The following is an 18,173-nucleotide window of genomic DNA, read 5'->3' as shown; positions in this document are numbered from 1 at the left end:
GTAATTCTCATCTGACTGGTTCAGCATTAGGAAATTGTTTCACTGTTGTATTTGTACTTGTCAAGAATATTTTATGTCAAATTTAAAAGCCATTTATAATACACAAACCTGGTATTGATCTCTTTGCATTCGTAGATCTCAGTGCATTTTGCGGTCCTCCCGACACAGTGATTTAGAATAGAGTTTTAAACTTGTGTTTTTAACAAGAGGGTTAAGAGTATTTTGGGAGGGATTTTTCTTTCAAGAAACACTGTATGTATTCCTTTATTTCAAGAATGGGTAAAATCTGTAATAGTATATATTGCTGTGACATACTTTATATTTTTTTGTAGTGTTCATAAACACTCAAGAAAGCTTTTCTGTTCTTTGTGACTATTGAAGAATATTGCTGATGCCAATGGAAAAATGCAGTGCAACAGAAAAGTTTGCAGTAGGTAGTAAATGTGTGGTTAAAGAAAAATATTTACCGTGGTGATCCTGATTATAGCTGTGCTTAATTATAATCTTCACTTGGGTATAGATATTTGTGAAGTTTAATTGCCTTAGAAGAACTTTAATGGAAATAATTAACTTTATTTTGATCATGTTGTATCCTGTCATGCTAACTGAGCTGACCAGCATTGAACAACCAGCTTAAAAAGCCTAGTGGAGGAGGATGTTTTCCTACCATGCACATTTTGCTCTACTTGGATTTGTCTCGTACCTAAATACAGTGTGAAGAGCTTTTTTTCTGTTGGAAGTTAAATCCATTGGGATGTGCCTGCTAAATATCAAGATTGTTTGGAACTAAGACTTCATATATGAGATGAAGGCAAAACCTCCCTCACCCTGATAGCAACTGCCAAGAGCCAGTGTATAAAGAACAGTGAAGGAGAAGCTATAGCCACAAAATTTCCTTTAAGTGAATTAGTTACATCGTTTTATATGTACCTTTGGGAATGTTTTTCTGTATATATAAACCAAGAGTGAAATATATAGAAACATATGGTTTGTTTAGTTGTATATAGCTGTAGAAAAAATAGAAAAAAGATTCTTTCATCGAGCTGTTAGGTTAGAGTTGGTGTGAACTTTGTGTCCTGAAGAGTTTCTCAATATTTTGTTTTGAAATGAATACACTTGCAACTTGGTGTTGGAAGGATCGGTGTTTTCAGTACTTTGGTCAGTTTTCTGAAACTAATTGGCTTAAAATGTTGCTATATGTCTTGGAGGTGTGTGGAGGTTTGGGGTTTTTATCGCTTTGCAGTGAGGGAGTATAAAAGATGTTAACCAGAATCTGTCTGCCCTAAGCAGGGAGAACAGAGGCTGCTTGCATTTGTATGCAAGTCTACAAGCTAACTTTTTATTTCTGCTTAAATGCCATTTGAACAAATACCTGAGAAGCTTTTACTTATTGCCTTGCAAGACTTTTTTTCTGTCTCTTCCAGTCAGTTGGGCTTTTCATTTTTGCTTTAATCCCTATTTCCTCAGTCTTTACTTGATTTCCAACATTTGACATGAGAGAGCAGAGTTGCTTTGTGTTTACGTTACAGTTTTGTGGGGCCTGTTGTAGATTATGTTGTGAATAGGAGCTACTTGGTTCTTTCAGCAGCAGAACACAGTGGGCATCCTGACAAAGTATTGGTGGTAAGTATCTTCATAACTGAAAACTCTCTGGTGTTTTTTCTAAGTCATTTTAATGCAGAAAATGAAGTACTTTGTTACCGTATTCATAGTAATAAAAAAGCTCTGGCATCTACTTGTAATATGGTATGAATCTTCTTTTTTTTCATATCTCAAATATCTTATATGCCAAATACAGTTGCAAAAATAGCATCCACCAGGATAAACATACTAATTCAGAACGCATAAATGTTTAAATTGAAACAGCTTCAACAAACAGCTTCATATCAAAATATTTTATTCAGTAACTTCCTCTGCTGGAACAACTTCCAAAAGCATCTGAAGGTGCATAGTGACAGGTTCTGAGAAGAAGAAGTTATCATTAGAGGCTTTATTTTGTAATGTCTTGTATTATTTTTCTAAGTGAGAAAGTTAACCGATAGTTATTCTCCTTTTCTGCACTAACACTGAAAACTTCTTAAAAAAAAAAAAAATGGAGGAGGCAGGTAAAAATGATGCTAAGATCTTAGCTATCAAATTCCTTTTTTTCCTTTTCTTTCTCTCCATTTCATATGTTACACTACTTCAGATGCTTAACAACATAGTGTGTAAAAACGGCAGAGGCTGCAGGGAAAAGACAGATGACAGTATTTAATGTCATTAAAACTGCTAATTCTGTCAGTTCTGTCTGGTCCAGTCCTTTGATGGTATCTGTATCCTCTTAGTTCTCCAAGCAAATAGTTAAGAATGTCTTTTAAGGTTATGCAAAACTGTTTTCATGAATAGTCGCATTTTTATATTTTTCTTCTTTGACTTTCCTCTGCAGCAATGCAATCAATTTTTGCCCTTAATGCTGTTAACATTCTCTTTATTAAAAATTGATAAATTGAGCTGACAGCAGAGTGCTTAGTGGCATAATATATCCATGCATGTCTCCTGATCTTTTGGCTAGAGCAATGTTCTGAAATAAGACTTGGAAAGCTAAACTCGACAGTTTAAATAGTACTGTTAAATTCATTTTTTTCATGCTACTACTGTGCTGTGTTATTTCTCAAAACTTACTGTAAAGCCATTTTTTGCTGCTTTCATCAGAGGTCAGTAGATTTTTGAAGGGCAAAAATAAAGTCTTTACTGAAGCTTACTATGTATTCCTTGTGTCGTCGGGAAAATTGCCTCCCTCCCTCCCTGCCCTTGATACAGTTTAGGTGGGATGGACCCATATAGTGAGCTTTTATTAGGCTAAGGACTGTTTTTTGTTGCCTAGTAATGTTCTGTTGAATGTGCAGGCTATCTGCAGTATACTTACTTGTTATTTTTTGAGCCCAGTGGAATTTAAAGTGAACAAAAAGTACATAAAATATAAGTCCACTGAGCATAAATAAAACACAGTATAAGTATGCCCATTCAGGTGCACTAATGATTGGTGCCAATACCAGTAAAAGAGAGATTAATGTCACTATGACCGGAATGACAATGGGTATCTGCAAGACAGAAAGCGTAAAAATTCTTAGCAAATTCTTCAACTGTTTTTATTAATGTTGTGTTTGAAAGACATTTCATAGTAAAAGCTAGTAGAAAGCTATTGTCATTGCATTTCTTATTTTACATTTAAACATTTCTGGAATAAGAGGAGGCAGTTGGAAGAAGTAGCAAGAATAGCAATGTAACGCCATACGGCTCAGGAGCTGACTCGAGTGCAGTGAACCTTGGTTCTTATTTCAGATGCTCTTTCCTTGTTAGTTCTCTGGCTGCAGATTTCCAGACCTTGGAATCTGCACCTACGTTTCTGCCTGTGGTCTGTACAAGTGAAAAGCATCACTAGCTGACTCTTCACCCACTGAGGAGTGCATGTTGATGCTCCAGTGAGAAACTTGAGCAAGGAATGGAACCTCCAATAAATGGTGAGGTTTCCTTTATTCCTTTTCCCATTTATCCATTTGTTTTTAATTCTAAAGATACACAGGAAGGTGTGTGCCTCAAATGCAAACTTTTAGATTGAATGCAGCTTTACTGTTTATGGAAGTAGAGGGGGAAAAAAAACAAATGCTCAACTTACCCTGATTGGTCTTTTGAGTTCTTTTCTTGTAAACCTCATAACAATGAGTGCAAATATGGTTAAGCCATAAAATATCCAGACCGCAAAACTAAAATAGTTTATGAGAGTTTCAATGTCACCAGGGATAATATAAATAATAGCAATGGCCCCCTGAAAGGGAAAAAACAAAAATTAGTATAGCTCTTATACTACATCAGTGAACTTCACTGATGTAGACATGGATGTATGTTTATAGTGTTCCAGAATGATATCTGTGGGTGGAGTTGGCTTATGTGTAGGTATGGGTGTATGTTTACAGTGCTATGTGCATCTTTCTGTTTGTCTTTCATTTCAAATTTTGGGCGTGAGCAAATTGTAGCGTCTTTAAAGGTAGTACCTATGTCCTGCTAAACATGTTTAAGTCAAGCCACTTAAAAGTATGGGTGCACTGAGAGTATTAATGCTATGTTGATCTGTTTTGTTGCTGACTATATGCTGAACTTAAGAAGGAGAGTTTATGCCTTGAGGGAGGGGGAGGTTAAGGTCATTGTAGGCTGGGAGAGAAACGAACTTTTGAATTTTCCAGAATTGAAATTAGCTTGTTTTACTGTGAAGATTACTAGTAAAATAAGTGATAAAATAAATGATAAAGTTATAGAAATATTTTCTAGATTTAGTTTAAATTTGCTAAGATGTTTTTTTTGTTAGAAGAAATATAAATGCATTCTTACAAGGAAGAAATAATAGTAATAACTTTCAGCCACATCCTGTGGAATAAAGGTTTGTCTGTTAACAGTTTTAGTATTTCTTTTAATTTTGTTGTCACATTGTGAATAATTAACTTTTTGTAAGTCCAATTCTGAACTTCAAACTACGAGACCTAGCTATATATTATTCCTAATACATACTTAGCATTTTTTGTGTTTATGTAGTTGTATAAAGATCACGATTCTGCAGAGATAGTTCTGTATCAGCACTATGGTAAGCAATTCTGGAAGAATGTATCACTTGAGTTTTTTTGTTGTTGACAGTTTTCTATGCTTAGAATGCATACTTACATAAAATATGATAGCAGGTGCTGGTGTTAAACGCTTAACACTAATGTAAGACAGCACCTTGAGCATGTGCCCTTCACGACCTGCTACATAAACAAGTCTGACAAAACAAAAACAAGGTAATCTAGTTAGTGTGGTACTTAAAGTTTAGGTGCCATTACTTTAAAAAGAAAAAAAAAAACAGATTTTTAAATTTTGAGTATATTACTTTTCATGTTTGTTTTAGTATGTGGCTACAATTGACCAGAAGTTTTCTTGTGTACATTGGGCTTGCTTTGGAACACACTGGAATTTAAGGAACGGTATAGGAATGAGCTTGAAACTGGTTGTTTTTAAATTAGTTTGTACATCTTATTTTACTAAAAATAATTTAGGAAAAACATATTAGTTTCTCTTTTAACTGGGTATGTCATTTTTAGTTCACTTTATATCAAAAATCTATCTATTAATCTTCTGTATCTTCTTTATTTCAAAATAGTAGTTGGAAATGTTGCAACAGTTCATCTGAAACAGGTTCTCTTTCCAATTCTGATCTGGACCATTGGTCATATATTCATGTTCTTACTGCTAAAATCTTTTCTGTTTTGGAGAGAGACTGCTTCTACTACTTTTGAGAAAGACTTTTGCACCATACATGCTCTGAGTTAAGAATCAAACCCTATTTTCTAACTTCTCTTCAAACTAGGATATAGCCACTGCTTCCTTTTGATGGAGAAACCATATAGTTAAATTTGCAAATTTTTTAACGTAAGTGTTATACACTTATCTAAGAACGTATATATCTATGTGTGTAGAAGTGGGCAAATAAATGTACTTATATTTTTACTAGTGTCTTAAAAAAAAAAAAAAAAAATTAGAATGGAAGCTTACCTGCCTGCAGTAAAACAGGTTCCATTGGCTGATCCAATTGTAGACAAGGCAACAAAGAGAGGAACTATCCAGGAAGCTGGGTAAAGGACTCTGTCCCCAAATGTCTGGGATATGGGATTAAAATTAAGATTTTAATACTACTAGACATCTTCTGTAATGCTGGTGTTTCTTAAAAATGAATACATAAATGTGCAAGTAAATACTTCACTTTTTATCATTAAATCTGTATTTATTTGTTGTACATTTTGTTATCCAAAAATACTTGGCCAAATGAACACCTGAGTTGATTCATGCATCACATGCAAAAGTGGGATGTTGTTGTCTTGGTGTTCAAGATGCAGGATGTGTTGAAACCATTGGAAGGGGGGTTTTACTGGAGCTGTTGCTGGAGATAAGTCAATGCTGAGTCTTTTACTAGATGCTTTATTATGAAATAAGGCTTACCACAGCAACTGCCTGGGACTGCAGGAGCTCTGTTGAAGTCATAACGGTGAAATAGGAAATGTTGATCAGAACATAACAAACTGTAACCAAGGGGATCCCAATAATTATAGATAGTGGAAGATTTCTAAAGAATGCAAAAGTAATACAGTATCAGCATTGCTATTTTAGTAGGAGCTTTAGGGTAGTAACCAGGGTTCTTACTTTGTGTCTCCAATATGCTATTTAGATATATTTACAGTTTTTATTGCAGAGCCATGAATTGAGACAAAAAAAGAAAAAATCACAAGTGAAGAGATATAAATAGCTCTTCTGTCTGCTAGTGCTGAAAGCACCTTCCTTTAAAAGGTAAGACAAGGATACTTGTATAAGAAAAATACTAAATGCTTGACTTATTGAGAAAATCCTGCTTTCGTAGATATTTTTACCTGTAAGGGTCTTTAAGTTCTTCTGTGATGTAATTAAGTTGATTCCTAGAAGGAAAGAAATCATACCGTGTTACTAGCTGTCAAATTTTGAATTGCCCATCTATTTGAAGCTCAGATTAGTTGTGGTGGTGGTGTTACCCCTTCAATTTTTCATAGGTGAGGTCTTTATTAAATTGGCAGGGCTGAAACTATTTCTTTTCATCCAGCTATCAACCTCTTGATTTACTTTATGACTCTCTTTTCCTCTCTGTTTGTAATATGAAGTTCAGATATATCTTAACATTTAACTGAAATTCATAAAGTTGCCTTGAAACTTTCAATGTTTGAGTCCCCAGACAATAGCAGTAGCACTGCCAGAACTGAATCGAGTCTGCAAACACTTCACAGGAGTTCTGTAACTTGTTTCGTCTGTGAAACTTACAGGTGTAAGTCAAAGGTTTTTGTGAGAACTACAAATTTCACGTAATGTTTTTTGCTAGACCATGTGGACTAGTTGAAATATTTTTTTACTCTTCAGTTCCTATAATATGCATAGTAGTATTTACAGTTTTACAGGTTAGTTTCCAAATTACAATGCAAGATAAATATTTCAATTAGCATCAGCTGTTTGTTAGTTTTTTGTTCTGTTTTTTTCTCCCCGGGATTCATTTAAGAGATTCTCAATTACGTCAGATGTTTTTTTCACTGCATCTTTATAGTACTACGAGGAGAGACTAAACAGTTAAGATTGCTAAAGTGTAAATGATAACATTCAAAAAGATACCTTACCATCCATCGTATGCCCAGAGTCCGTTATAAAATGCCAGAGAGAGAGAACTTATAGAAATTTTACTGTCCTTGAAAGAGTCTTTAAAATTGTCAGTTTTTCCTGCAAATGAAACAGACTGGTTATTGATCGATGCTAACATTTTTTTTCCTTTCTATGGGATGAAAAACAATCCAACATCAGTTTATTTTTGAAACCTCATATTCTCCAAGACTGTTATTTATACTTTTTAATGCTCTGATTTAGTGTTGAATTCCCATTGGGCATGTGCACACACACACATCTCTGTGTACGCACTCAGAAAATGCTTTGCAACTTGAATTGTTTTTTCAGTCTCTGATCTTAAGAATTGAAAGCCCTTTGTAAGAGAAAATAGTGGTCTACCACTAAAACAGTGATAAATAAAATGCGTTGTTGATATGATGTTCCTGTCAGTGAAAGATTTTTAAAATAATCAGAGCAGAAACGAAATTAACTGTTGCAACTTATTGTGTATTTAATTACCTTGTGCAAGAAGAACAATTCCACTTACAATAATGACTGTGACAATGATCATTTTAGCAGCTGTGAGAAAATTCTGAAGATAGCTTCCCAGCTTCACACTCAATGAATTCACTATTGTAATTACCACTGTAAGAAATAAATTCACGTTTCTCATGTTAGCTTGTCAGTATTTAAGTAAATATTGCGTTTAAATTTTTTTCCTTATGTAACGGCACTGCTTTTTGCTTCCAGTCTGTTTGTCAGTACTACTCATATAATATTTTTACCATACTGAGTTTGGAGAACTGGAAAAAGGAGTGAGGAAAAATCTTTTAGAAGAGGTGCATGCTTTGAGAATAACTTGAGAAAAATTTTTTTGATAAATTCAAGAATTACAGGAATTACAGAAGAAACATCTCTATACCTGTATTCTTCTGCAATGCATAAGTATTTACCATGTGTCTGTATTATTCTTAAATAAATAATCTTAGGCTAAGTATAGTTTTTAAAATCTATGGGTTTTGAATGTTTCTGAGCTAGCTATTATGGGGAGGACTCGCTGTATTGTATTAGGAAGCTTCCTGGCCTTTTCACTGAAAAGTTGTGTGAATTAATCGTTACAATATCAATATGCAACTCCCATATATTGGAAGGCATTAGCTGGTGGAACTAAACAAATTACTATGTAATTAGGGAACTTGTTCCTTCTTTTTAAGAAGTGTAAATCTTACCAATGGCAGCTGCTGCAAGGCATTTGATGACAACTTGGGGTGGATCACAGCCAGGGTAAAAAGGAGCTGATGCATATTCCGCAAAGCTGAGACAAATGATTGCAAAAGAGCTGGGTTTTGTGACAAGTAAGCTTGTCCAAGAGAAGAGGTATGCTGGAATTGGGCCAAATGCCTCCATAAGGTAAGGATATTCTGCTCCGGATTTTGTGATCATTGTACCAAGCTCAGCAAAACAAAGCGCACCTGAACAACAAGAAACACAGTAATTACTATTTGTTTAGTTTACACACTTTTGAACCACAACTGCTTTGAACAGCTTTTTTTAATAGGTGATACAAGTTAAGGACTAGATATACATGATGCTCTGTTTCATGAGGTTTATCAACATTGCTGTTAGCACAAATTAATTTTCAGAGTTGTGATAAACAGTTTTTGAATTTGGGGGGGGATAAACAAACTATTAAAATATGGTCCAAAATTCGTTATTCTTTATGTCTAATTAAAGATCTTAAAGCACCACTCCTGCAGGTTTTTCTGTTTGCAAGTAGATAAAAACAAATGCAATAATTAAGTAGTTACTCCTGGGATCTCTTTTCTAATTATCTGCTGTATGTATGATATTATACTGTAAATACTGTAAAAGTAAAAGAAACATCCAGATAACTGTGCTGGCTGACCTAGCAGTTGGAAGCATAAGAGGGAAGAAAAAAAGAGAACTTGCTGCGCAATAATCAAAGTAAAATATCTATTAGAGTCTACTTGAAAGAGAAATGGCATTTTTGAATTTATTGCTGTAGCTGGCATCTTGTCAGTGCTGTGTACCTGATATGATGCATGAAGAACTACTTGTTTTATTTGTTCAAGTACTTTAAGGGGCTACTTTGCTGTAAATTATCAGATGCTAGAGTGGCTTGTACTTAAATTATATAGGTAGAAAAGCTGCAGAAGTGTAGCCCACTGCCAGTAAATTTCATATTATTTTGCCATTGATTTAGGTGGAAATATATTCTGTTTATTATGGTCAGCAGATGGAATAAGTAAAACTAAAACCTCATTTCCATATTAGATGAAAATGTGCTCTACTATTTGAGAATTCAATTTATCTTTTAGAAACAGCGTTATGTATTTTAAATTTTTACCTAAACATTGTTTTGTCAGTGTATGATGGATTTGGGTCTAGGTACCATTATCTACTTTGTGAAATCAGAGTGGTGTATATAAAAATGGTAAAAACAAAAATTTAAAGATTGAAACTCATAGTTAACTATTTATTTACCTAATGTTGCAATAACTCCACAGGCTGCCCAAATGGTTAAACAAGGACCCACGCTTCCGACATTGGCAAGTACTGATTTTGGAGAAATAAAGATACCTGAGCCAATAATTGTACCAACAATCATACAGATTCCACTGATCAGGCCCACCTTTAAATAGAAGGAGACATTTTTGTAATATGCAATAATTTAATTACTTTTGATTTAATACAATAAGAGTAGTTGTCATTACTGATTCTCTTTCGGTTTTTCACAACTCCTGCTACTAAATTGTCTTTTTCTTCCAGCATACATATTTGATGGCACAGTTACTTGGACTTTACTTGAATGTATAGTTTGATTAAACCATCTTTTGGATTACTTGGATCTCAACGGTAAGTTTGTGCAGTTGAAATCCCCTTTCCTTAGTGCCAATTGGGACATAAGTGCAATTTCTGTGGATGTACACAGGCACCACCACCCTTCCTGTCTCCTCCTGAGCCCCATGCACCCGCACACCTGGGAGAAGGGCAGAAATGAAAAACTTTGCCTGTTTCTGTAGGTTCGTGGTTTGGGGCTCATCACTCTGGACAGACTGTCCATCCTCTTCTCTGGTGTCCTTGATGTTTCTCTTCCTCATGTTTTCTTCACCCATTTGGGTTGTTTGTTGAAATCTCTAAAAAAAAATGAAAACAATTTCAGCTAGCTTATTTTGTTGAAGTATTTGGAGGTTTGCTGATGTCTCGTTCACTTCATCCATCAGAAATGTCTAGATATTCCTGACACACACCTAGTAGTGATTCTCTGTGTCAGGTCGTATTCATTGCAGAAAAACTCATGGGAACGAGCTGAGTTCACTTGCCAAGGCTGCTTTTAAAACCTTCAGGCACAAGGGGTCCAAGCAGATTTAATCTTTCTTCCAGAAAATGGTTTGTTTTTTTTTAACCAAGAGACAATCTGTCTGATCTTGACTAAAGTAGGCCTCATCTCAGTTCTTTGGAGATGTAAGTAACTGTTAAACCAAGTGTCATCTCCTGTAGCAAGCTAATTAACAGCTCCTTGCAGCAGAAAAGGGGATCACTCTTCCCAGTGTTGACTCAAGGTGAATCTCTACTCAACTTTGCATTCTAATTCTTACTGGAATGCAAAAGACGTTTGAAATTTAAATTCAGACTTCTGAATTCTCTTCTCATCACCAACCCATAATCAGTTTCCCACAGTACTTGAATAAAGCACAAATTGAGATAGAGAGGTTGTATTTGGTTCAAGTTAGTTCCTGGTTTTGAAGAGCTGATGAAATCACAAGCCTCCTCTCCCCTCAGCCCTTGTTTTTATGTTTCCTAGAATCAGAATGTTGAAGATCCTGTTTGCAGATGCAGAAACCGTCACTCCGGAATGCTTTATATTTAAGCAACTTGAGAAGCGTTTAACACTTCTTAGCTTTAGTATGACGTTTTAAGTTAACAGGACATTTACCTGATCTTTAGGAATGTTTAGTCTATGAACACAACTGGTTTATCTTTTAAATTAAAGATGGGAAAAAAAATCCATCACGATTCAAGCTACAATAGAAACTTGTGCATGTAAGGAATGCAGGGTTTGGGTCACTGAATTCTGCTAAAGCGTGATGGTGCCCAACTTCTCTCCCGTAAGTTTTGTATTCAGTCTGTTTTAATCATTATCTTTTAGCAATTCCTACTTTCACTTACCTTGTTTGTTTATTTTTGTTTGGTGCAAATCAGGATCCAGGAATCTTGGTACAGTGTTATTCCTTTATTTCTCCATCCAGATTTACCAGGCAGTTAGACAGTAAGACATGGCCATGTCTGAAGCCAGAATACGCAGAAGCAACTTAAGTACAGAGGTTATAAAAGGTAATTATTAAACTCATTCTCAGCCAAGAAGCTTTGAGATAGGAACCACAGGTAAACCAATAGTCCAATTAGTTTATCTTTAAAAAAAAAAAAGGCTTTGTTACATTTGTGAGAATGTTTATCCAGAACCTAAGTATTATACTACAAAGTGAGAGTGAACCATAATTTGAAGAATGTATTCTAATAATTTTATGTCACGTTATTTCTCATTCAAAAACGTTGTGGGAAGATCGACTTGAAGTAACTATTGCATTATTGTGGATACCTTAAATAAACTATCCAGATGTTAGTTGCATCCTATAGAAATAGCTGGTTTGTTTTTACGTTAAGAATGTAGGGAAGTGTGAGCAGAAATCCTTGCTTTGTTTTACATTAACCTGAAAGCAACTGAGTAGGCGGGCTGTGTTCCCTCTACTTGCAGTTCCAATTAATTTTTCATTTTTGTTATGTTTGAAATCTTGCTTCTGTGAAAAATGCTACCCTATTTTTATAGCATATGTGTCTCTGTCTGTAATGTTGTTATTCTGAATGCTTCAGATTTCATTCCTGGGAGTCATCTCTAAAATACTGACTAAATCGAAGCCAAAGCCTGGAAATTCCAGAGCCTTCCCTGCTCAGCAGAAGCACCTGACTTGCTATTAGTACTCACATAACATTATGAACAGCCTTAGAAAGCAAAATCCATCCCTTAACTTTTTTGGACTTTTGAATGTTCCTCTAAATATAGGTGTTAGATCTCTGCCAGTGGCTTGACCTCACCTAGCCTGTTTCCTTATAGAAAAGTGTATTCATTTCTTGTCTAGTTTTGTTTTAGGGGTTAATCTTCTTGGGATGCTCTAAGCTTGTTAAAGGATTTGCACTTCTACCAGCAATCCATCCTTTCCTAAGCCACTTAAGAAAAAGCAAACAATAAGTTCAAGGATTCCACTGCTGTGGTTTTTTGTGGACAAGGGAAATCATGTTTCACAGCTGTGGAAGAATTCTCTCCTCTCAAATGTATAGGTAGAGATCAAGCAGTTCAAATTCCAAGGGACTGCAGAAACAAACATTCTGTAGGTTGGTCCTGTCTAAGCAGTGTTAGTTTGAACCTTTTCAAGTGTTATTTACCAATTAAATCATAAAAAGTAATTTTCAACTTTAATTCAGGAAATAGCTAAGATGGTGTATAATATAGCTTTTATTATCATTAGTCACTAAAGGTTAATGTTTGTTGAGATTGCATTACTGCAAGTAATAAATACCATATATTCTGCTTTGGATTAACAATGCTTAAGCAAATTGTAACAACCCTTCTGCCTTGTCTAGTTCTAGTCTGAACAGTGTCTCACGATGGGTACTGTCCATTCTAATCTTGCCGCTTAAGAGAACTTCATTTTAACCTGAAAGATGGTTTGTTTATTTCAATTTTTTTCTTCTCTGAATTCTAACATTAATAGATATTCTTTAAGAAATAGATTCTTTATTGAGGTCACCTTATTTTTTGAGTAATTGCAGACATGCTGCAAGTGGAATATGAGAATGTAATCATCTTGAATAACTGTACAAATTAAGTCATGGTTATAGATTGCAAGATCTCTGACATCCTGTGCATGTTCAATAGGAAAGATGGGATAACAATATAGCTCTAAATGTCTGTAGCCTATGTTCTTTAGATACTTGTATTTATTTTCCTATTTAAGTTTTGGTTAAAATGTTGCCCCCTTGACAACAACCAAAATTAAAAAAACATTAAAAAAAAAAAAGAGGAGGAGGAGTAAGGCTGTGTAAACAGTCTCAGTTATATCATCGGAGGAATATAATGGATTTAGTTTCTTTTCTTGTTTGATGCATTTGTTCTTGCTGTAGCAAGGCTTTCTTTCATGCTTGTTTTCATTCTTAAAGACATTCCCCATTTTACTGCTTTTATGTTAACTGCAGCACATTCAATAAAAACTTTCTGCTCGCTTAAGAAATAGGTAAATAAAGATGAGCAACATCTTTTTAGAGCAAGTGAAGTGCTGAGGAGGTCTTACAACATAGTAAAGATGAAGACTAGCTGGAAGCAGTATGTCCTGAGTGATTATATAATTGCTTATATAAATTGGGGGGGGGTAGGGGGGAGAGGGGCGGTTTTGTTTTGTTTTCCTTAGAGCTGGTGGATTTTTCATCTTTGTTAGTCCCCTCCTTTGCTGATGCGACCTTGCAGTATGGAGCTTTTCTTGCTGGCAGAATTTTTGGTAAATTTCAAAATAAGAGTTTAAATGTTGTACATAATAAAGGTCTAATTTATCTGTGCTGCAATGCAGAATATATTTAACTACTACCAGCAGTAAGTAGTAACATATATTCTGTTTAGGAACTAGAATTATCTTCTGACATTTTGGATATTTAACCTTTGAATTTAATATTAAATTTACTAATGCCAAATACTTGATACTTAAATAAGGCTAAAGTACTACCATAGTATTTCAGTGCGTGTAAATATATTAAAGTTAATATAGCTGGAGAAAGAAAGAGCTGAAGAAACCTGCAGATGCTCAGCTCTTGAGAAACCACGTTTTCAAAAGTGGACCTTCAAAGTACTTCTGCTCTTCTAAATGTAAGCTGACAAACACCGTAGAAATGTTGCTGTATCTAATGCTCTTAGATTTGCAAAGTAGGATAAATGTTCAGAGCTTCTCTAAATGGAAGAGTTATGTCTGTCTAGTGGGGAGTTGCAGTCCCAGAGGAAAAGCTGGTAGAGCTCCTGGTGCACTTTGCCAGTGCAGCAGCATTAAATTTTCATGGTTCAAAATCTTAGGAGTCTTTCTCTTCGGAGCTGATAATGAGGAATGTTCTGGCTAGAAAGTCACAGCAACCTCCTAGCTTAAAAATGAAAGAAGGAAAAAAACAAATAAAACAGCTGGTTTAAAATGACTTTAGGTGGGGTACATACAGTTATTCCAGGTATTCTTTGCTCTTGCAATCTATGTAACAAGATGTTTTCTGGTAATCATTACAAAACACATGTATATTCTCTTTCACCTTGATTTTCATAATAAGCACTTAGAGAATCTGCAATCAACTCTGTAGATAATACTTTTCTTATCTTTGTATCTTCTTATCTCGCTCTCTTGCGCGCTCTCTCTCTCTCTCTCTCTCTCTCTCGCGCGCTCTCTCTCTCTCTCTCTTTTTTTTTTTCTCCTCTCTCTCTCTCTCTCTTTTAGGCTAGAATTAGGGAAAACTGTTGACCTGCAATTCACAACTCATTGTAGGGCATCTTACCTTATCTTATCTGTCTGAATAACAGAATCTCTCTGGTATCTCCACAGTAACTGAAGCTCAAAGTATGCAGTATTCTGCTCCTACAACACAGTTGGAGGTAATGCCAAGATATTTTAACAGTAGTTTCAAAATGCATCTGAATTACTGAGTTAATTGTTTTAACAATTTGAAACTTCTAGTTAGGAATACTTGGCTGGGTAGCAAGAGTGATCCTGAGTCTAGAAAGATTCTGATACCGAACTATTAGATTGAAGTGTTTTAGCTTAAAGCATGCACTAAGGGGCAGGGGGGTGCCTGGTAGAACATCACTTGGGGGGGAAGAAAAAAAAAAAAAAAAAAAAGTAATCATTTCTCCCTGGGCATGGTGGATAGGACTAGAGTTCTTGCCCTTGAAGCGAGAAATACTTAAGATAAACACTCTGCAAACCATCCTAATGATAAGGAATGGCAAGGGCCTCTATTGACCAAAGACATTAAAAGGATTCCATGGTTGAACATGTTTAATGCAGAATTAAACTAACACCTGCCGGTAGTGACCCAGGTAATCCTCCTTCCAGAGGCATTTTTCAGTGTTTCTAAAGCCTATGCTGAAAACCACAGCAAGCACGAGAACAGTTGGAAGTACTGCAGTGTGGGTACCACCCTGGGGAAGCCTCAGAGGCTCCCTAGACTGAATGAGGACAAGTTTGTTGGCTGCTGACTGAGTGCGTGTGGAAAATGTCTTGAAAGGTTTGAGTTCAGGCTTGTGAATATTCAGCAGGTTTCGTAGTATGTGCCTTGGTATGTACAGAGTGACTTCTGCACAAATTATGCTGTCTGGAGAGAGAAAAATAGGCTTAAATTTGTCTATTTGATTATTGCAGGCACTACAGTTCTCAATGGTCCTCATGGGGGGTGTGTGTGTGTGTGTGTATATATATATAATGTCCATGAAGTACATGATGATAATTTATGAAACAGAATGACATGAATGTGTTGGATAGCCTCCTACCAGCTTCAGGATTTTGACTTTCTTTAGGTGTTCTTTTTGTTTTGTTTGTTTCCTTGCTTCCCTCAGAGATCAAAAGTTTTTTTTGCCTTTGATACTTTTTCTCAATGCAGTTTCCTTTTGTGAACTTCATCCCATTACTTAAAGTGACTTGGTTCAAACATTACTTGAAGTAATTTTATTTTCATCCTCAATGTTAACAGAAATGTGAAGAATGATTACAAGTTTTGTGTCTTCCTTAGTTCTCACATGCTAATTAGAGAAGAAGAAATCAGTAACTTTGTATTTTCCTGAAGCACTTTCCAAAGTGGAACCTACCCTGAGTGTTACTGGGTAATCACCTCCTTGTGCTTTAGTATCTTTGCAATTAACATTGTCAGTGGAAAAAGAGCTAACTTATCAATAGGTAGTATTATGTAATAGTAAGGTGTTAAAGCAGTAAATTATCAGGTGGGGAATCCTGTTTGTCTCTGTGGGGAAAAGGGTGAGATAACCAGTTACTGGTAGCTAATAAAAAGTCACATGTAGTGGTAATCTCTTTGAATTTCATAGTTCTTGTGAGAATTACATAGAGTACAGTTTGCTTTCGCTGGTATCTTCTTGCTTGTTCAACTGCTTGCGCTGCTGAAGTGAGGTGTTTGCAGAGCCTTCTGCACCACTGGTACAAGTTAGTTGAATAGTCTCGTAGAGGTGCTAGCAGGATTTTTACCACATATCAGTTGTGGCCTGATAAGTGTAAAGGAAAAGGGGATGAGCAGCAGGTGTCAGAGGCTCTGTTACCTGACGAGCACCTTTCCCCCAGGTAAAAGGGCATCATCCTTTTGTAACCAAGCAAACTCAGTCTGCATAGACAGGAAGCTCAGATAGGGACAGTGATTTCTTGGGGTTTTAACCCTTGCCTGTTGTCTGTGCTTTCTCATAGTCATTTTCTCAGAATGGAAATGGTTGATATCTTTCAAGCTTACCATGTTGTAAAGGGAGAACCTTGGTGTACAGGGAGCTGATGGGCTTGGTCTTAAAGACTGTTTAATGAATTACGATTACAGTAATGATCTCGAGTAACTGTAGACTCATCACTTTCACATACTGTGCAACTAACCTGCTTTGGTATCTCATTATCCAAGCAGTCCAACATGGTAAAAGTGCTGTTTTTCTCTGGTATGGAACAGCTAGGTCGAAGCCTTCAGAGCTGCAGTTGACGTTAATGCCTTAGTGACCCTCTTGTGTTGATTAAACAGCAAATGGGTGGTGGCACTGCATTCTGTCATTGTATTTTATTGTTGTATTTGGAAAGACTCAGAAATTAATGTGAGCAAAATTTTACTGGACAATTTTTCCCTTTTATAACCCCAGTTTTCAAATAATACATGACTGCATATCTATTTAATTGTCACAGTAAGTCCAAAGTGTTCAGTGCTCGTTAAGCACATCTTGTACTGGCATTAAGAGTTTCTTATCTTGGATTGCATTTTCAAGCAACTGACTCCTACACTGTTGGGGGGAGGGATTTTTTGAAAAATCCATCTCATTTCTGTGAGTGTTTTAATGAATAAACTAATATGTGCGGTTTTTTGGCTCTTTTTTTTTAAAAGGATATAGTTGTGTAACACCTGTGTAACCTATGTGTAACACCTGTCATACAGTTTTTCTAATACTAAGTGGTCTATTGAAAACATGATTCATATACTTTTTGCACATAGAAACATACTGTAAGGAAGTAAGATGAAAAATATGTGAAACCTAATGTCCTAATGTTCATCTTTTATCTGAAAGAAATGTAGGGGGAAATTGGCTCTTTCAGGTGTACACAGAGAAGAAAATGGGTTTCTCATCTAACTATCAGAAGAAATTGGAAAAAAGTGCTGTCAATCATTAATTCTATTTTTGTAATCCTTCACACTGTTGGAAACTTGTTTACTTCTGTTAATTTGAAACAATTCCAGGATTTTACTTTCCAGAATGGCCAAATTAGAGATTTTTAGTAAGCAAAAAAGAAAGGCTGAGCCACAAAAGGAAAACTTCATCCATGTTTTCCCTGAATGTCCTTGCAAGTGCGATGAAAACAGAGCATGGATAAGGTGCTAGTGATTTTGTTAAATGCGACCTTATTTAAAGTTGAACACAGTGTTCTAATGATATGCAAATAAGGAAGCATGTGTAGCATTTCTGAATGTGTTCAGTGTTAAAGTTCCCTTGTCAAGGTGTTATCCTTTAAACCCGCTCTTAAAAGAGAGCTGTGAGAACAGAGAGTAAATGTAGAAGAAATGTAAAATAAAAATGTCCAGTTTACTTAACTTGAGGGAGAGTGAAGCTAATATGGAGTATATTTTTGAACATCTCATTTCTATTTCCAAGGAATTATGCATAAAAGATTTTCCCCACACATTTTTTTTTCTTTCTTGAAAAT

The 18,173-nt window shown here is 35.6% G+C and overlaps 1 protein-coding gene across 1 annotated transcript; it reads right to left on the bottom strand.

Moving 5' to 3' along the window:
• Positions 1-1,882: 1,882 nt before the first annotated feature.
• On the bottom strand, positions 1,883-11,488 carry SLC7A9 (solute carrier family 7 member 9). Its single transcript, XM_026042354.1, has 13 exons — positions 11,371-11,488; positions 10,212-10,337; positions 9,685-9,832; positions 8,409-8,651; positions 7,699-7,824; positions 7,197-7,296; positions 6,429-6,473; positions 6,004-6,127; positions 5,560-5,663; positions 4,693-4,789; positions 3,656-3,805; positions 2,906-3,080; positions 1,883-1,961 (listed from the first exon to the last, which is right to left on the bottom strand). Exons 2-13 carry the CDS (start codon positions 10,314-10,316, stop codon positions 1,897-1,899), a joined length of 1,482 nt encoding a protein of 493 aa, XP_025898139.1. The 5' UTR covers positions 10,317-10,337; positions 11,371-11,488; the 3' UTR covers positions 1,883-1,896.
• Positions 11,489-18,173: the final 6,685 nt, after the last annotated feature.

This window comes from Nothoprocta perdicaria, unplaced genomic scaffold, assembly GCF_003342845.1.
Source record: "Nothoprocta perdicaria isolate Ctin4 unplaced genomic scaffold, notPer1 scaffold_30, whole genome shotgun sequence".
Lineage (NCBI taxonomy): Eukaryota > Metazoa > Chordata > Aves > Tinamiformes > Tinamidae > Nothoprocta > Nothoprocta perdicaria.
This window is presented reverse-complemented; position numbering and strand designations above follow the sequence as displayed.